Raw genomic sequence first — 21,306 nt, 5'->3', positions numbered from 1 at the left:
TCAATTTAGCATGCCATATAAGCATTCAATAACAATCATATCATCTCATTTCTATAACATTTAAACATTATATGATAATGACATAAAATATAACATATAAATTGCATGATCAATCCTTAGACAAAAGTAACAGAATCATGATCTAAATTGACTATAAAAATTTTATAAACTTGTTTGGTCTTTCAAACATATAACTAGAAAGAAATAAAAAGTATTACTTTAATAAAGAACCATAAATACTTACTAGAAATTAGGAAATTGATTCTCTTCGCTAGTCCTCCTTCCTTCGAGGTCATAAAAAATAACACCTATAAGAAAATATTTTAATATTCAATGACTAAAGCTAATCATCTCAAATTTAATGAATCTACTCCTATAAAACTTCTAAAGGTTCTCTCTCTCTCTCTCTCTCTCTCTCTCTCTCATTTAAAACATAAGTCGTATAACAATTCTAAAATTTTATACTTTGGTCTAATTATATATTTTATCCAAATTAATCCTTTGCCCTAACCTAATTTAATTCAAAATAATTTTCATTTTCGGATTTAATCTAAAATCCTAAATTTGGAAAACCCATTCATCAAAAAAATATTTATGGAAAACAAATGTTTGGATTTATTAATTTTAAAAATTAAAAAATATTATTTTGTGAGAAAAATCAAATTTAATTCCTTAGAGACCCTTATGAACCATATTTGTAAAATCACATTAAGATATTTCAATTTTTGATAAAAGCCCTAAAATTTTTCTCCAAAAATCTTGAGATTGAGAGTGGTTCATTTTATATAAATCATACCTTAAGATTCCCCTCGTCGTCCTCTTTGATTTTCACTAATTTCCTTGTCGGAAAATCATCGCCAGAGCCACCCCGTCGAAGCCTTTGTCGTCCGCCTGTCTGCCGTTTCGCTTGGTTTGGCCGAAGTATGTGAATGGAAATGAGGGAGGGAGCTTTGGTTTGCTATAATAGGAAGATGGGTATTGCCAAAAGATCATTACACCCTCATTTAAAACATCCCGCCTTAAGAAATAAGCAAGGGAATTATGGGTATTTCTAAACTTCTAGAATTTTTATTTCCCAAAATACATAAAATTACCTATAAGATCTATATATTAAATCGTTCAGAATTTTGCATAGAATTTTACAAAAATTACTTTCATCAAAATCCATTAACTTTATTTTTTACTTCAGTTTCGTGCGACGGCCTACGATCGTCTGTTCAGGTTTTACAAAATCGACAAAGCATTGAGCTAAAAAATATTTCCTCAAAAGTTTTAAGATCATCTACTATGAAAATTTGCAGTTTCATCAACGAATATTTGAAATTCCAATATATCTAATTAAGTAATTTTATATAATCAACAAAATTAACTCAATTACACCACAGATGAGATCACCCACGGTGTCAGTAACTAGTAGAAATGGCTTCGTCGGCATGCCTAGCCGAACCCTAATTTTTTAGCATGACAACATAATTTACATTAACAGTGAATTTATTGTACAGTAGTAAATCAGTTAGTAATATACAAGTAATCATTTAAAGAATTTGAGAGAAAGACTCATCCCCCTATCTCGCAAAAATAATTTTTTTTTAAGTTGCTGTAGGAAATAATTTTTTAATATAAAAATTTCATGAAATCAGTAAAAAAATAATGACAGAAACTATAGTTATCATTGAAAAAATGAAACAATAAAAAAGATGTACCAAACGAAACCTAAGGATGCACGAAGCTACGCTAAACATTGTATGTGGAGCCCCTGAAACAGAACTTACAGAATGCTTCATGCCGGTTCATTTTAAGAAAATTACGGAAGAAGAAACTTCAATGTATGTGCAATTCTAATAGACAGCAATGTTTTACCATAAAATGAGAAGCAATTTTAATATCAATAAATATGCATTTGTCTTTGACTACAAATCCTCCTTCAGATGATTGCTACGGCATCTTCACAATAGGATCCCGAGAGATTATTACGTGCAGACATCAGACACAAAGAATTGTCCAGATTTATCTCTGTGAACAGTAAAAGCGCGCGGCAAGGAACAATAAAAGTCCAGTGAACCACTTTTATTGTTCACAAAGACAATCCAGACAGTTTTCTTCCCCATCCGATCTCGGCATGTAATAAAAAGTCTAAGATCCACTGATCTTCTTACACAGGAAAACTTCAGCGCAGAAAATCCCAACAAAAATTTTAAAGATGGGAACTGAACTGAAACTCTTTAAAACAAGACTTTCATCTCTTCTTCATAGCATAAACATTTAAACAAAAAAAAAAATCTATCTCACATTATGAAATGCTGCTATTTCTCCCTCCCCACAAATTACTCACCAGAAGAAGATGATCACCGTCACGTATGATCTGCACATCATCGATTTCAGCCCCATCCTTCGTAACAACTCTGGCAGCTTGGAAACCAAATTTCTTATAGCCGAGAGAGAGAAGCTCCTCAATAGATTTTGGGAGAAGCACCAGCTTACTACTGGAATCTCGCTTCTCAGGACAGCTTATTGTAATCCTGCGGAGAGAATGATGATGATGATGGTTACCAAGTTGGTGTTGTTGATGATGACCAGGATAATATCCAAAACCAGGCTTTAAAGTAGTTGATCTAGAAGAGAGTAAAGGACTACTACTCCTATCAGCTTGAGCAGCTGAGGACATGATACCAAAGAGAGAGTTGGAAAAGTTATTCAAATTCAGCTTCTGTTGACCTCTCTTTGAAGCCCCCTCGCCAGTGGGAGGGATAACTTCTTGTGAACCTTGCACCATTACGGGCTCACTCCTGAATCTTCCGAGAGATCGGATTGCTGTGGAGGTCTCACTCCTGAATCTTCCAAGAGTTAGAATTACAGGGCTGTCATCCTTCTTCTGATCACTACAAGAGCTCTCATCCTGAGAGGTTTTGTTTGTCAAAAAGAGCGAGATTATCTCTTGATGGCCCTGTTGTTCAGCTAATCCGCATGGGCTCCAGCCATGAATGTCCTGCTTGTCAATGTCAGCTCCTTGCTCAAGCAAGAACTTGACCATTTCAAAGTTTCCTTCACAAACTGCAAGGTGAAGAGCTGTGCTCCCATCGTTTCTTGTAAGCGTCACATCACCACCGTAATTGACTATGTCCTTGAGCAGTTCTATGCTGTTCTGTTCTGCTGCTGTGCATGCATACTGAGCCATGTCACCATGGGAGAGGTCTGCACCATTGTCTATCAGGAGCCTTATTACAGGTTCATGCTTGCCGAGAACTGCTTCCCATAAAGGAACACTTCCTATTGAATCTGTGCATGTTATAGCATAATGTAAGGTATGTGCATTGACAAACTGATACTTAGTTATTTTGGGAACGGGAAAGGAGGCGTCATCAAAACCCAAAAGAGAGAATCACTTCACATGAAAAGCAGCCATTCAGTTGTCATGTTTACATACTAAACTAAATAAATGTGGTTACTATAAAAAAAGAGCCTTTTTTCACTCTTTAAAATAAAGAATGCTAATAATTTAATAAATATTCTTTAACTTTTTAGACACATTTTGTAAGCAATGCTTCATTAAGCATTTTGATATGTTGGTGTCCTTTGCATTAGGATTCCGCTGCTGCCCAATCCCCTACCTCCTTTCTTATCTTGCCTCTCTCTTGTAGTTTCCTTATCCACTACCACCCTCTCTCTCTCTCTCTCTCTCTCTCTCTCTCTCTCTCTCTCCATATAGGATCCTCTATCCAACACCCTTTATCTCTCTCACTATGGCAATACCCTTTCTCTCACCCAAAAATGGCAAGCACAGACAGGCGCGGAGCCAGGAATTTTTTCTTGTCGGGGCACAAATTATTTAAGTAAAATATTTTAGTTCGATAAGTTGAATGAAAATTTTTAAGATAGAAGTGGTAAATAGTATAATAAATGAAATGAGAGAACAATAAGATTATTATAACAAAAGATAATCAAAACACCAACAATCAAAGATTAATTAAAAGTCCAAACAAGATAGTCGAGACACTTGACAGTCACTGAGTCATGTGCTGCACAGAAATCCAAGTCTCAGGATTCTCGCTAGGCCGATCCACCACCACGCATTCCCTTTATTATTTTCTCTCTAAAGGACTAATTCATGTCCTCCCATTAAGGGTAAATTTAAGCAGAAAAGTATGCAATTCAAAGATCAATTAAGAGGGGAAAGAAGAAAAATATCAAGCAAATGGTCATCAACAATGACCCATTATTAAATTGAATTCAGATTAATCTTTCTTACATCAAAGATCCACTTTTGCTAATTTATGATAGGAATTTGCTCACGATGAAAACTAAAGTTGCTAGCAAACAAACCAAAGTTGAAGTTTAAACAGTACTCATCAAATGAGATTTTTTATAAAAAAAAAAAAAAAAAAAACTTCATGTTCATTGCATCCAAAGTTCAAAAACACAATTTAAATATTTTACTTAAAAACAAGCACAACTAAACTAGTTTAAGTTTGCAATAGTTTTGCCTATGGTAATCTAACCTGCATTTGTATTACTTGAAAATGCAAGAATTAGGGGTGTCAATATTTGACACGACCCGAAAACCCGAATCGAAACCGACAGCTAGAAAATTTCGGGTTCGGGTTGAGTTTTCAACCCGTTTCAAAAAAAACCCCGCCCGGGGTTTTTGGGTTTTTCGGGTTGCCGGAAACCCGAAAATGACCCAGATTGAACGCTGACCGAGTGCATCTGCTGAGACCGCTTGCCCCCCCCCCCGCGTGACCGGCTAACCTGCCCGCTGCACTGCCCAGCAAACCAGCTGCCCGCTTGTTGCGTGACGGTTTGCTTTGCCACGCACCTTACGTCGCATATGCTGGCCCTGCTGTCGTGTCCCGCTGCCGCCGAACACCGGCTGAAGAGACGGCCGATGCCGCGATCGCTGTTGTTCTCGAGGCTGCTCAAGGCATTGCCGTGTCCCCGGGTCGGGTCGGGTTGACCCGAACTCAAAGCGGGTCAGGTTCGGGTCCGGAAAATCGACTAGTTTTTACAAACGGGTCGGGTTCGGGTTGACCCGAATTGTGCCAGGTCATTTCCAGGTTCGACCCGAACTCGACCCGTCACCTGAAATTGACACCCCTAATAAGAATATTGGATTTGGCCTCATATCATATAATAGAGAAATATATTGATGTTAAAATATCGAATGATTAGCCCTCACCCGTAGGCTATGCTATTGTGTCGAAATAAGGTACACCACTACCATATCAAGCCCAAGTTTAGTCCACATTTAATTCAAGTTTCCTAATAAGTAGTATTAGAATAAGTAGTTCAACTTAGATCAAGCGGTGAATGTGGCTTGAGGCTCCTATTGGTATGGGTTAATTTTTATTATGGTTGAGCAAAATTCAAAAGTGGGTGAATCTCATGATGGATCCAGATGATTAAGTGCGCTCTTATTGTGTGATACTTGATGATATTAAAAATATTTTGTTTGAGGGAAAGCAATGGCTGATGTTCCAAGCTCTCATGTAAAGAGGAGATTGTTGAGGCACATCAATATGAGATTAGTTGCATATTGAATAGTTTAAAATTATGTTAGTATAAAATGCCCAATGATTTTCCTCACTCATGAGCTTAAACTTTTGGATGAAAATGAATTTGAACACTGATATATCAAACCCAACTTTGAACCTTCTTTGATCTACACTTGATGTCATATTATATTATTATCATCAAAAACAAACTCAACATCATCATTGGAAGTGTTGCCACCAATTTCTTAAATCAAGTAACAACTTAGTGATAGCACCCAGGTGAAAAGTAAGCAAGGCGCTCTAGCCTGCATATCACCTTACCCAAAGTGATTTCCCTATAAAAGCACCGCTATAAAATGAGATTAAAACTTTTGCAAATAGTCAAGGAAGGTGAATAAAATTTTTCTTCAAAATGTTAATACATTTCTTTTTCCAATCATTCGAGATGTAATGTCCTCAAGTTTCAAAACCTAATTGATAAGTTCTTTTTTACTTTATTTGTCTTTTTATATTATATTCAGTAATTGGTTGAAAGTGCTTTTGTATATAGTTGGTTTTGCTACAGTAGTTTATTTCAATTCTACAAATGAACTTCTGATCTTTCAGTTGAGAAGTATTTTATTTTCCATCGAAATGTTTATATGGTAATCAGGAAGTAGTTCGAAGCTGGGCATGCAGAATAAATCTATAAGAATTCCAGTACTTACGATAGTGCCAATGCATTTCGAGTATTTTAAAATTATGTAAAGATTGCTGAGGTGGAGTTCACTTATAAACAAGGGTGACAATCTTCATTTTGAACAATACACCACGTTAAATTGCATTAAGTGTTAAATTTTTTAAATTGCCTCAATGTTAAGAAATTCGCATCACCTAGGCCTCTCCTAAATCATCCATTATTTTTTTGGTACTTGTATGTTGATAAAATTCTTTATGACAATTTTTGTTTTTCTATGGACTATCTCAAGTGAATAGTAGTTGTAGTGAAAATTTTTGTGTTTTATCTTGAATCTTTACATACGTTTTGTGCATCTATTTTGCATTAGGTTGACGGTAACTACATGAAATCCACTAACATATGCATATTAATGCGATAAAGTAGAGAGGATGGCCTTGGTGGTGGAAGATTTGACTCATTTAGTTCATTGAACTTTTGCATGAGTTGAATCTCTTTCTAATTTTAATTATGTGAATGCAAGTTAGATGTGAGATTTCTATGAGTATGGTATAAATATCACCATCTAACATTTATGAAGTAATCTTAATCTCATTATATTGTATTAAAATTCAACACAACTATAAGGAACCAAAAAAATCTATCGCTTATACCAAGGCTACAACTAATAGAAATATTCACCATAAGGAATTGGAATTAACTCCTTTTCAAGACAAATCAATGAAGTATTTTAACACTCAAACTCGTCATAAGAGAAAAATCACTTTTAACTACTGAACATATATAAAACTAATGATAAAAGCATTATTGGATGATGGTTTTTATGCCTAAGGTTATCAATAAATCAATTCCAATTTGGTTTTACAAATGGTGGGAAAAATTACTTTCAATTATTGGAAATATGTAAAAGTAATGATAAAAACCTTCTACATCAAAAATCTCAAATATGAGCATTCTTGGATGATGGTTTTAATGCCTAAGTATCAATAAATACATTCGAATTGATTTTTTAAATGGTAGGACAAATGTAATGCTACTACAGATATTTTTCCATTAAATGGTGGACAACTAATATAAGAAAGTTTATATTACCTGAATTAGATATTCTCTCTATATAACTTCTGAAATCTTATTGATAGAGTACATAAATTTTATTTTTACTATCAATCTTAAATTCCAAGAATAGAACCATAGAATTTAGAAATTTTTAGTATCATTATTAACTTGTTTTGAAATTTTGCCATTAAATGGTGGACAACTACTATAGTGGAAGAAAAATTAAAAGAGAACTCAAATCAAGAAAGATATTACTGCCAATCAAATCATTAGACCCCAAAAAAGAAGAATTTTCCCTTAAATCTACTCGTGATTTATTATGATGAAAATATCCTAATGAGACTAGTAAGCAAATAAAAGAAAAAATCATGAACGAATACAAACAATAGATCACATGTCATTTTGGTAATTCGAAAGATGAGAAAATGTTTCAATCTACAAAACAAAATTTCGTAACAACTTAAAACATGACAAAAAATTGGAAGTGAGTGCACCAAAAAGAAAACAACAATAGATAACATAATGGCCCCCAACACAAAGAAAAATAGCCACTAAGATATACTTTTAATTGTTTTTATAAAAAGTGTACCAGGAAGAGAATCTCTCCTTTACTTCATTAAAGTTTGTTATTGCTTTATAATAAAGTAATTAAGGTTTAAAATTGCGTAATTGGGTATTGAGGCGTTTTTCGTTCTTGAGGCGAGGCGTAAGCCTCAAGGCGTTTTAAGGTGTAAGCCTCAAAATCTAAAAATTGCGTAAAGTCAAAATAAAAGTTAAAAGTTATTTTTTATATAATATCTAAATAATATATTAAATAGAATACATATTAACATTTATTGAACTATGAAGTAACAAATTTACATTCATATGAAACAAAAAATTGTACAAAATATAAAGTGTTAAATAAAAAATTATATAAAATAGAATTAAAATCCAAATATTACATGAACAAAATAATATAAAATATATGAATTGCATTAAAGTATCATATAACATCAAGTTCAAATATAATTTTTTTCTTTCTCAGTTGCCTACTCATCTATGCTTAGTTACTAAAGAAAGCTAAAATAATTGGCAATAATTCATAAATCATAGGTGCTATTATTATTAAGGGAATTTTTATTTGAGTCACTATCATAACAAATTGGTCATCCTGTAGGGTCCAATACCTCTCAATCTCTTCTTTTTTATCTGTTTCAGTCATATTTATCTTCTATAAATGTTTATCATTAAGATAAATATAATACTCCAAAATTTTAAGAAGAGATGGTGGTGACATTCGGTTTTCTAGTGATCCCCTACGGCGGCTATGATGGTAGTGGCTACAGTGAAGGCAGTGGGTTGAAGGTCGAGGCAATTGAGAGAAAGTTATTGCGGCTTGGGGGTGCAAGAAGGTATCAAGAAGGTATGATTTTTTTTTAGGGCTATTGTATAGGATTTAGGAAAGTTTTAAATTAAAAAATTTTCATAAATAGAGTAAGGCATACGCCTCATGCCAGCGAGGCGAGCCGCGGCTTGAGACGGGCCTCATCCAAGATGAGACGCAAGCCTCATAGAAAAAGCTCAAGGCATAAGCCTCGAGGCATTTTTTACTGGAATTGTGCTAAGGCGGGCCTCAAGGCGAGCCTCATATTGCGCAATTTTAAACAATGATTATTTTCATCACCAAATGTAAAATTTTAGTTTTAAGTTTGTGAGTCCCTCATATAATGGAAGAAGATGTTTAGAATGTGTACTTGGTATTAGGTCCCGCCCCAAGAATGTAAGATACATTGGTGTAGAATAAACTGTGAATTAAAATGTGGGCACACATGTGTAAACTATAGAGGAATTCAGATAATGGGTCATACTTTAAAATTATGGAAGAGATATGGAGTATAGGTTACGACGTGATACTAATGTTTCTCAAAATCAAATTGGATTTATGATGGGTGGGTCTACTATAGAAGCTATGCATTTATCGAGAGGTTTGATGGAGAAGTATAGAGAGAATAAGAAGGATCTACATGTGATATTTATTGATTTAGAGAAAGCATATGATAAAGTTCCAAAATAAGTGCTATGGAGAGTACTAAAAAAGAGGGGTTAATAATGCTTATAATCAAGTCATTAAGGATATATATGCAGGAGCTGTTATTTGTGTTCAAACACAAGGTGGTTTGACCAAGTATTTTCCTATTTCAATTGGATTACATTAAGGATCAGCCTTGAGCCCTTTTTTTTTTTTGCTTAAGTCATAGATGTTCTCACTAGACATTTGGAAGAGATTGTACCTTGGTGTATGCTTTTTGCTGATGATATTATTCTTGTTGATAAGACTAGAGAGGAAGTTGAAGGTAAACTTGAAGTATGGAGCTCAACCTTAGAGTCTAAAGGTTTTCATTTGAGTAGATCTAAAACCGAATATATGGAGTGTAATTTTGGTGGTAATAGATTTAGTAGGGGAATTATAACTTTGGGCGGTCAATTCATTAATAAGAGTACATGTTTTAGATATCTTAGGATTATTGTTCAAAGTGATTGTGAAATAGATGGGGATGTTATTAGTAAAATTCAAGTTTGATGGTTGAAGAGAAGGAATGCATCAGATTTGTTGTGTGATAAAATAGTCCCCCTCGAACTTAAGGGAAAATTCTACAAGATGGTGGTGAGACTTGCAATGTTGTATGGTGCAGAATGTTGGTGTTGGCCATTAAAAGAGGAGCACAATATTAAATTAAGTGTTGTAGAGATGAAGATGCTCAGGTGGATGAGTGACTTTAGCCTTAGAGACAGGATACGAAACAAGCATATACGTGAAAAAGTTGGAGTACTCTAATAGAAAATAAGATTAGAGCGAATCACCTTAGATGGTTTGGTCACATAAAACAACGGCCTTCTGATGACCCACTTAGGAGAGTAGATGTATTAGATTTGGCTTATGTTAAGAAAGGTGGAGGTAGACCTAAAAAGACATGGTTAGAAAATATTATGACCTTTAGATTTAAATGAGAATTTGAATTTTAAAATGACACAAAGGAGAAAAATAATTCATGTAGCTAACTGATAGGAAATACTTGAGTTAGCAAGTAAACCTAACAATAATTGGTGAAAACAGTGAGAAATCTGTTGATTTCAAAGAGAAATCAGCATACAATGCAAAAATTTTAGAAAATTGGAGAGAAAATATAAGGAAAACGAATCCACGAACAAGAAAATGAATAAAAATGCGAGTTTCTTCAATTCGAGAGAAAGAAATAACTCTCCAATTTTCTAGCAAAGTCTAGAGCCCAAAATAACAAACCCAACATCTCAAATCTAGTTTCAAATTCAAGATAATCCATAACCCTAAAAGAAGGACAAATTAAAGCAAAAGGAAAATTGCATAATCCCTAAACAGTCCCTCATTCAAATCTTCCCTCCCAAACCATGTTTAATTCGTACTTGCTCAGTCTATCCACCACCACCATAATGACTGTGAATCCCTCTAATTGTGGTAGACTATTTTTAAAAATTCATAGACACTTCCTCCAATATTTTATTCGAAAGTTCCAAAGGTTGTAGTAACCTCCCTGGAGCCATAGCCATGTACTTATTCCTCTGGCATATTTCACACCTCGCCACCATCTCCTCCACGCCTTTATGCATCCCTTTCCAATATAACTCAACAGCTAGTCTCCTATAGTTCTTTTGTATCTCAAAATGGCATCCAACTGCACTCCCATGAAACTCTTACAATAAGTGGGGAATATGAATAGAGGTTCGTGGCATCACAAACCTTCTTTTATGTAAGAGTCTCCCCCCTTCAAGTGAATACCCCCGAATATCTATTAATATCCTTCATCAAATCCTCACTAATCTTTTTCAACTCCTCATCTCGCATGCTCTCCTCCTTGATAGCCCCCAATCTACCATCAGTGACACTGAAGTTGTCATCTCATGGAGTTCCCCAACACATCTTGATAAGGCATCAGCCACTATATTTTCCAATCTCGGTCTATAGTGAATCTTGAAATCATAGCCTACCAGTTTGGACAACCACCTCTGATGCTCTTCTATCACCATCCTTTGCTCCAATAAATATTTCAAGCTTTTCTGATCAGTCCGGACAATGAAATGCCTACCTAAGAGGTAAGGGCTCCACTTCTGAATAGCTAAAATAATGGCCATCAACAATATATTACACCAACTTCAATCTCGCCCTGGTCAACATCACTTGAATGAAGAATGCCTTAGGTCTGTGATTATGTATTAACACTGCTCTCAACCCATATCTTGATGCAGTGGTCTCCACTGAAAAAGATCTGGCTGAAGTATGAAAGAGCTAAAACTAGAACTGTCGTCATGGCTTTCATCAATCTCTCAAAAACCTGAGTTGCTTTCTACCCCCACAAAAAGTTGTCCTTCAGTTGCTCGGTCAAGGGCCAAGCAATGGTGTTGTACCCCCTCACAAATCTCCTGTAGTAACCAGTCAGTCCTAGAAAATCCCTCAACTCCCTTATAATCCTAGGCATAGGCCATTTCAGCATCACCTCAATTTTTATTTGGTCGTCCGCAACTCTCTTTTAGGACACCACATGTTTAAAGTACTCCACACTAGCCTGGGCAAAGCTGCACTTCTTTATATTGTCCCTAAGCTGATGTTCCTGTAAGACTCTCAAGACCATCTTCAAGTGCTCCAGATGCTCCTCAGTTTTGCTGCACACCAGTAAGTCATCAAAAAAATAATAGAACAAACTTCCTGAGGTACTGCCTAACACCCTGTTCATCAACAACTGGAAAGTAGCAGGGGTGTTGGTAAGTCCAAACGGCATTACTAGAAACTCATAATGCCCCTCATGTGTTCTGAAAACTATCTTTGAGATGTATGTCTCTCTCATTCTGATTTGATGGTACCCAGACTTCAAATCCAACAATTCATCCATACAATTCATCTAAGAGCTCATCAATCACAGGAATAGGGAACTTATCTGGCAGTCCCCTTATTTAAAGCTCTGTAGTCTACACAGAACCGCCAGCTCCCATCATTCTTCGTGACCAGTAGGATTGGACTATAGAAAGAACTCACACTCGGCCTGATAATCCCAGCCTCCAGGTTGTTAGACCTAAAGCAATTGTCCCAAGGCTAACCAAGAAGAGGGGGTGAATTGGAAATTAAAAAAAAACTTCTTGGTATATCAAAAAATCGTTCTTATAATTTTAAGCACAATAAAAGTTTTATCAAACTAAACTTTTCAACCACAAAAATAAAAATGCAGAAAATTAAAAATGTAATAAATAAAAATAAAAAACATAAAAATTTATAGTGGTTCGGTCCAACTAAATCTACGTCCACTCCCTGAAGACACCCTCTTCAGGTATTGCACTATTACCAAAGTGACTCTCCTTTTGCTCCCATAGCAAGACGGAGAAGCATTTATAATTAACCTCTCTTCCACCAATTCCCAGTGCGGCAGAGTACCGTCGTCCTTTCATACCCTCCAAGTGTCAGCAGAGAACCATCATCCTTTCACACCCTCCTGGCATCGGCAAAGAACAGTCATCCTTTCACTGGTGTCGACAGAGAACCGTCGTCCTTTCATACTCTCCTAATGTCGACAGAGAACTGTCCTTTCACACTCTCCATGTGTAGGCAGAGAACCAGATATTCTTCGAAGATCTTCTCTTGAGCGCCTACAAAGAAGAAAGGAAGAGATTTAACAAACTTATAAAGAGATCCTTACATTTAAGCAACCTTGTGAACCCTTCACAAATTTCACTTACAAGATCTCTCAATCCACACTTCCAAACACTCTCCCAAATCACTCTTACACTTTCTCTCAAAAGAAAATGTGAAGAAGTTTTAGACAGTCAGTTTTTAGGACCTTATATATGAAAGATACGGAAAACTGTCCAGAAAACTAAAAATTTCAATTTGACCGTCCATGATCGTATAGTACGATTGAATATCGTACGTACGAACTGTTCAAAAATTGCTCGTATGATCATGTACAAACTGTTTTTATACAATGGCAGTCGTCTATACGAACTGCCATCGTACAGTACAATTAGTTCAAAATTGAACCAGATCGTCCGATACAATATTGTATGAACTGATTTCGTACTCTGGATAACGTACTCTACGAACCCCATATAATACAGTATGAACTATTTTAACCAAATCATGCTTTGTTTGTACTCTATAAGTCATCTGTACCAACCTAAGATCGTACAGTACGATCATATTAAAAAATTCACTTGTTCGTATGGATGAATTGGAACGCACCAATTTCATACTCTGGAAGTCGTCTGTACAAACATATGATCGTACAGTACGATATATTCAGAAAATTTTTAAATTTGTTTCTGGATGAACTTGTGCGTGTCCATTTCGTACTTTTGACGTCATATGTACGAATATAACTTCGTACAGTAATAATATGATTTAGAAAATTTTTAGGCATGACTTGATTTACACCGTTCTAGAGGAACTGTCAGGAAAAATCGTCCCATACAAACCTAAGATCGTACAATACGATTAGTTTAAAAATTTACAATTTTTTACACTTCCTCAGTATGTGTGTACACGATTACCTAATTATAATTATTCTCTTAGACTCAAAAAAATATAAAAAGTACATACTCCAATTACAGTAAACCCTAATCTAATCTGTCTGGAAGTCTTCAACAGTCTGGAGTATGATTTCCCTAAAATGTTAGTATACACAAACCACAAAAATAATATTTCTAATATGTTAGGAGAAATAATAATCAATGCAATAATATTTTTGAATAAGAAAAAACACACATGATATGAAAACATAGTTATGAAAACTAAGTTGCAACAAATTGACCTTAGTCTATCCCAAGGTCTGTAGCCACTTCATCCCCAGAATGACATCAGTACTTCCCAACTCCAAGAAAAAAAATCTTCCCTCACATGTATCTTCTGAATGGTCAACACCACTCCCCTACAAACTCCTCTACCCATTTCCACCATTCATGTGCCCATCATCACCCTATAGCCTCCTATATCTACTAATTTCACCCCCAAAAGATCAACAATCTAGGTGGAAATGAATTTGTGGGTTGTTTCACTATCTATCAACACTACCACCTCTCTATAAGCTATCTTTTCATTCACTTTCATAGTGTGATTCGGAGTGAATCCCACCACTGAGTTTAGGGAAACTTCTGCCATATCCAGATGCAACTACTCCCCTTACTCCATCTCTAACCCACTCCTACCTCCCTCTTCAACTTCATCGTCATCACAGACGATGAAAACACAAAGAGTTCGGTCCTTACACCTATGCCCCGGCATATACTTTTTATCACATCTAAAACACAATCTCTTTGCCCTCTTCTCCTATATCTCCTTATCAGTCAGCATTATGAAATTTCCCCCATTTCTCCCTCCAGCTCTCTCCTTAGGCACTTCCTTCAAAATCCCTAGTGCTGGCCCCTTGGGAGCTAAGAAGGTGGTGGTCAACTTTGCCCTCAAAGATGGGTATCTTTAGCTTTCTCACCTTCAGGTCACCCCCATTGCCCCTGAATCCTCCATAACCTTCCATTCCATGAAGAGGAGGTGCTCCCCAGTTGTCATGATCTTCCCTCTGGCGATCATACCCAACTCATTCATTAAATTCCCCTCTTCTTCTTTCAAATTCAGTACCTCTGCGATAGAAATCCCCCTTCTCTCTACAAAATCAGTAGCCCTTCTTTCGAAACCAGTGCTCATCTCTTCCCTAGAAATTGGTTCCAGATGAGGCATTTCTTCTTCACCCTCCAAGATCTCCACTTTCGGATTTTCCCTTCCCCTAAACATGTTAGGGTTTCCATAACTTCCATGGCCGCCAATGGTTTCCCTTGCTTTCGATGTCGTCAGATTGGTCTTCACTTTTAACAATTTCTTCAACATCTCTTCCATCATGGCAAACTTCCCTTCCATCCTTTCATTATTTGATGAAATCTGATTTTGAAAATTTGAAAAATTTTCCTCCAAATCTGATTTAAGTTGCACTGTTTTGCCTTCTAAAACTTTAACCTTCTTCCAGGTCATATTTCTTCCCAAGAATCACGAGAAGATCTTCCGGATGAAATTTCACCGCTGATATTTCAGAATCTCAGCCGCCGATGGTGTCCCAAGACAATACTATGATACCAATTTGATTGAAAATACTTGAGTTCGACAACAAATTTATCAATAATTGGTGAAAATAGAGAGAAATCTGTTGATTTTAGAGAGAATCAACGATAAGATGCAAAAATTTCAAAAGATTGGAGAGAAAATATAAGGAAAACATCTTCTATTCAATCTACGTACAAGAAAAGGAATACAAGATACGAGTTTCATCAATTTTCTAGCAAAACCTAGAGCCCAAAAGAACAAACCCTAGATCTCAAATATGATTTCAAATTCAAAATAAACCCAAATCCTAACAAGAAAAATTAATTAAAGCAAAAGTAAAATTACGTAATCCCTAAACAGCCCCTCATTCAAATTTTCCCTCCCAAACCATGTTTAATTTAAGCCATGGGCCCAACCATGGTTTCAAATTTTCTTGGACTGGTGGGAGTAGACCAGAACTGATCCAGGTTGGATTAGTTCAGGTCTAACTCTAATCTCATGTGGTGGGATAAAGGTTTGATGTTGTCGTTCTTGTGTGTGTAAATTGAATTTTATCTTTTTAAGTTTTAAATTATATACATGAATTAGCAATATGTGGTTCTTTGCTCCCATCACCATTATTGCATCTGAAGCTTGAATAGCAAAGTATGTCTTGTTAATAAATAATGTCCAAGGAAAATAGTAGTACAAAAGTTTGGATTCCATTCGCTCAAACAAATAGGCAGAAAAAACACTAGAAATATTTCAAACTAGCATGTTAATTTATCAATTAAGACCAAGAAACTAAAACAGAGATTAAGATTTCAACACAGGTAAAAAAAGGAACCAGTTAGAATTCAAAACATCATGAAACTTCCTCACCTAGGGCCGAAAGCACATATGAGACCAACAAATGCTTTGTTTTAAACTTATACTGAAGGTTAGCGTACAGAATTTTGGTGACTTTTTAAATTTAATATGCTTACAGCATACCTCGAGAATTGGGATCTGCGCCATAATCTAGCAGGAGAAGTACGCAATTCACACTTCCTTTTGAGGCTGCCAGGTGCTGTGTCAAATCAATTATATTATTCAAGGGAAGTTACTATTTTCACATAAGATAAAAAAAATGAATTGACAGAGTGCAAACCAAAGCAGTGTGACCATTGCTGTCAGATTCACATGGATCTAAACCACGCTTAAGAAGTTGATGCAACAACAGATCATCTCCTCTGATGACAGCAAAACAAAGAGAGAGAGGCAAGTCCATTCTTCCCCGAGCTAGGGTGTTCTCAGTCTCTCTCAAAACTGCCTCCATAATGGGGTCTTTCTGCTCTTTCAAATGCTGTAACCCAAAAGCAATGCAGATAGAAGTCTATCAGTTAAAAACTATGCTAGCAAATGATTTCTAGATCTTCACTACAAAGTAAAATAATTTTAATATAATTTTTTGCAGTACTTCACATCAATAATCTAATGCATGGATGAACCTGAAGTAGATTGTTCATTATTATAGTCCCGTCTCCAACATTTGCCTGCACAATGCTAAGGAATGAAGTGCGGTTCAACCGCAACAACTGGCACAACTTTTTGGTTCGAACTGTGAATAACTGAGGCCTGTAGCAAAGTACTCCAATCTCTCCAAACAATTGGCCTGTCTTTGCCTCTCTAACAACCTGTAAATATGACAAGTTTGTAAATGTTCTCTAAATCATGGTCAGCATTTATAATAACTCAATTATGAAGAATCTGACAAATTTTACATTTAGCTGAAACTTGCCTGTTCAATTCCACCCTTGTGATCTATAAGGTCCTGCAAAGATGATCAATGCCTCAATCATTGTGAGATTAGACACAGAAGGGACATCAAAATAAGTGATTACAGCGTAGGAAAAATAAATATTGATATTTGAATAATTGTAAATGTGCTATAGAGGAAGACTTACAACAGTACCAGTAACCAATATGTAAAAATCAGATGGTGCTTCATTCTGTAGGATCACATCCTCCCTTGGGGGGAAATATTCAGCCTTCATCTCTGACACCTTAATGAAACATTATTACAAAATAGAATGCTTAAAGAATTGATAACAGATATGAAAGACAGTTTTAAAATCATAATAAAAACTTTACCAGTTGGAAAAGCAAGTCATTTGAAACCCCTTGGAATAAATAGACCTTCTGGACAAGATTATAGAAAAGATAATGAGAAATGCTGGATCGGATGGCTTTTGGGAGTACATCAAGAGTCTCCTGTTGTTGTAGTCCCTCTGAATCTGTCCTATACTTCAGGCATAGGTGTGCGACCATTTGCTCTTGAAGGCGCAATGGAAGCTGGTTTCTCTGTGCAAACCCAGAGGCCGCTTGAATTGTGTCCCTCTAGTGTATATGACATCCATCAAAAAGTAAATACAAATACATTTCAATAAAGTTAGTCAATAATGGAATTAAGCTTTGATAACTCACGAACTTCCTAGTTCTGCTGGTGCCATGAACAACCAAATTAGTCATATTTCCAATTAGATATGCTGTCAGCCCAAGGTTGAAGAGCATGTATAGGATATCAAAGACCATCTCCCTAGTATTTTGAGCATGCAGATCTCCATATCCCACAGTTGTAAGAGTAGTGATTGACCAGTACATTGATGTTACATACCGGATCCACAAGCTTTTTTCATGAAAATTTGGCATAGTAGCACCAATCCAAGTCAATCTCGGGTCGGGATACCTGGCTGCGAGAAGATAATAGAAGCATCCAGCACAATGGACAGCAAAAAGGGTGACCTGTGAATTAAAAATATCAAAGTGAGATTTGCGAATTAATAAATCAGAGCATCAGAACTGATATTTCCTTAGTAACTTACACAAATGAGCTTTATACAGCGGACCCAAAAGTAGTTGAAGTGTCTGTCCTTCTCCAAACTGAAAATTCAAAGAGAGAAACACATAATTTAGTAGGCGTAAAAAACAATTGGTTTATTTTATATCAAGGAGAGGTTATTCTCCATTATATTGCACTCTGGTAGAGGCAATTTGCCATGTCAAAAGCTATGCGCTACTACAAGTAATTTGCCAGCAAGATTTCAGAACTAACAAGAAGAAGGAAAAGATTTTGCACGTATTAGCCAAAGTTTCTCTACCGTTATGCAAAGGGGAGACAGAATCTATAATACAGAGTAAGAACCTGACAGGGTTTCTCACAAATAAACTAAAACCAACCCAGCTATAACATAAGCAGAATAATATTCAGAGAACAGGCAAACAAGAAAATCATACCGAGCAAACAGGGAACTAACTCTTCGAAGTCGCCAAAGCCGAAGCATGTTAAAGAAACCATACGACTGGAGCTTTTTTGGAAGCATCTTACGAGCAAATTCTGAAGGGATGGTAGAAACAACATCCAGAACAAACCAACTTATCAAGTACTTCCGTGCAATCTTAATGGGATTGTCAACAAGAAGATAAGTTGTTTTTTCAAGGTAGGCTACAAAGAAAGTCAAGATAATATCAATCGCAAAGAATCCATTGACGATATTATCGACAATAGACAAGGGACCTGCTGTCTTTGTGAGGAAACCAAACTCAAATGGAGATACCCAAGCACTATAGGCCACCAAAACAATCAGAAAAGTCTCCCAGGCCCTGCAAAAGCAAAAAAAATGATATTAATGTTACATTATTAATAGAAATTACAGTTGCTTATATCTTACTAACAAAAATTAATGATTTTAAAAAGTACATTTTTGTCATCAAGTTTAATCCAAATATGGAAGCTTCATTTTCATTAATCTAAATTCGATTCTTTGGCAAGGTTTAATATTCATGGAAAAAGAAGATGAAGAGGAGAACGAATACCGGTATCTTTTGTCATAGGGAGATAGAATGAATGGCCTGAGCTTTAGTCTGCGGTTCCCCCTAGACCCAAGCGCCGGAAGTATGTTGCTCGTGGCGCTGTAATGGCTTCCATCCCTGGAGAGCACCTCCGCTCGGCGCCCACACATCTTCTGTACATTAAAACCCCCTATCCTCGCAAACTCCATCTCCTCTCCCTTCTAATACAATCTTCTTTCAACTAAAAAATGTAGAAAAAATAAACCGGAGCTTCTAAGAAACGCTTTTTTATCATTCCAGCCATTGCCAAAGGAACCCCAGATGCTCCAGATCGATTGAAAACCCAACGCTTACTTGTAATTAGAGCGTGCTTTAGATTTAGAACATTTCCCTGTGCCTGTGTTTCTCCCTTGTTATTGACGGCAGCGACCTTGTCTTCTTGAAATTGAAACCCTAGAGAGATGGTGAATTGGCCAATCGCTCCATGGCAAGTCCAATGACCAAATCCTGGTGCCTCTCTCCCGCTGCTCTGTCCGCTCCGATCACGAGTTGTCGAACTTCTTATATTTATAGACAGCCAGCTTCGGGCGGCGTTTTGATTGGGAGAGAAAAAGGAGGGGCGTCAAATTGGGTAAATATTTTATAGGAAATTTATTTCCCATAACGTCACCCTAAAAGCCGTATTTGATTTTTATATCCGTTAGACCAATTGGGATAATGGCTATAAAATTTACTTGAATGATATTCCATATATTGTCATTTAGAAAATTGATTTTATATGTTTAATAAAATTGAAAAATTTTAATTATAAATTTATAATTAAATTTTTTAGAGAAATATAATTATTTAAGATAGAAATACTCTTATTTATAAAACTATAATTTAACATTTCAAATCAGAAGTTGCTTGAACCTTTTTATTTTTAGTGACTTCTTCGTCTTCGGCAAATTTAGATCGCGTGTGATCGATTAACAAAAAAAATTTATGTCCCCATCTCCAGCTAGCTTCTTAAAACAAGCGATGTTATATGTTTAGGGGCTATTTGGCAAAAGTAGGATTTAGTAAATCCTATAAATCTAAGATTTAGTAAATCCTGGGGTATGTTATTTAACACCTCCAAATTCAAAATTCAGTCACTTTGTTCTGACCAAATTTGAAAGAGGTAAATTCTTGAATATTTACATGTCTAACCATTCTGCATGTGGTTGAGAATATTTTGTCTGCATTTGAAAGTTTCTATATTTTCTGGGAGTGAGTCCTGGGAGTTTATTTGCATGTTTGTGAAATCTAAAATTTTTCTCTTAGAGCATTGCAGCGCTTGGTTTGGCAGCGCCCCAATGGAAGAATATTTGAGAAAATCTGCATTTAATTTCGCACTCTGGTGGGTGAGGCGACGTTATGAGTTTTCTAAAGGGCATTGTGTCCAGCACCGCTAGGCGATGCGGTGTCGGATCAGATTTAATATTTTAAATATCTAAATGCACTATTCCATTCGAGTCATTTCATTTGGGCACCCGACACTACCGAGAAAAAGTGAAGGATTTTAATGAGGGAAAGGAATATTTTAGCCGCTTTGGGTTATTTTCTACAAACGGCCTAGTTCTAAAAGTTATCTAAATCGAGATATGTCACATTTTGCTTATCTCAGTTATAAAAAATATGGAATTTTTTAAATTTCTAGATTAAATTTATATTTTCGTAAACGAAAAATAAGAATAACTTTTCATCCGTAAAACTTTCACCATATAACTTTCAGTATGTTATAAAGATAATGGCTTTAAACATTGGATATTTTTTGGAAATTTTACATCGAGATTTTAGGATTTATGCTATTTTAATTGAATAGAAAATAATCCAAACTCTAAAATATATTATTGTGCTACAATTAAAGTCTTACAATAATATTCTGCACAATCTCTAGTAATCTAATTATTTCCTGGAAAAATATAAATTTTTGCTTAGTAGAATTTTCTATTGCCTAACGTTAAGGCATTATGGCAAATTTTGAAATGAGCCTCTTTTACACTTTATTTATTACAATATAATGAATTATATTTTTATTTGATTGAAATGTTGGATTCTTAAGAGATCTTGTGTGGAGAAAGAAGTTATGTTTTGATGTTAAATGCACATTCTGGTGTTATATGCACAACATTGTTGTTGAACTCTATCTGCTAATAGGAATA

General features: G+C 35.6%; 1 protein-coding gene across 1 annotated transcript; it reads right to left on the bottom strand.

Moving 5' to 3' along the window:
* Window positions 1-2,192: 2,192 nt before the first annotated feature.
* Window positions 2,193-19,714, bottom strand: LOC110102489 (potassium channel AKT1-like). The gene is made up of 11 exons (XM_028692862.1): window positions 19,145-19,714; window positions 18,566-18,931; window positions 18,154-18,211; window positions 17,756-18,073; window positions 17,423-17,668; window positions 17,236-17,334; window positions 17,070-17,102; window positions 16,780-16,965; window positions 16,440-16,634; window positions 16,283-16,358; window positions 2,193-3,276 (listed from the first exon to the last, which is right to left on the bottom strand). The coding sequence occupies exons 1-11, from the start codon at window positions 19,327-19,329 to the stop codon at window positions 2,291-2,293; spliced, it is 2,748 nt and encodes a 915-aa protein (XP_028548695.1). The 5' UTR covers window positions 19,330-19,714; the 3' UTR covers window positions 2,193-2,290.
* Between the last annotated feature and the right edge of the window lie 1,592 nt (window positions 19,715-21,306).

Source organism: Dendrobium catenatum, unplaced genomic scaffold (assembly GCF_001605985.2).
Source record: "Dendrobium catenatum unplaced genomic scaffold, ASM160598v2 fragScaff_scaffold_173, whole genome shotgun sequence".
In the NCBI taxonomy this organism is placed as follows: Eukaryota; Viridiplantae; Streptophyta; class Magnoliopsida; order Asparagales; family Orchidaceae; genus Dendrobium; species Dendrobium catenatum.
This window is presented reverse-complemented; position numbering and strand designations above follow the sequence as displayed.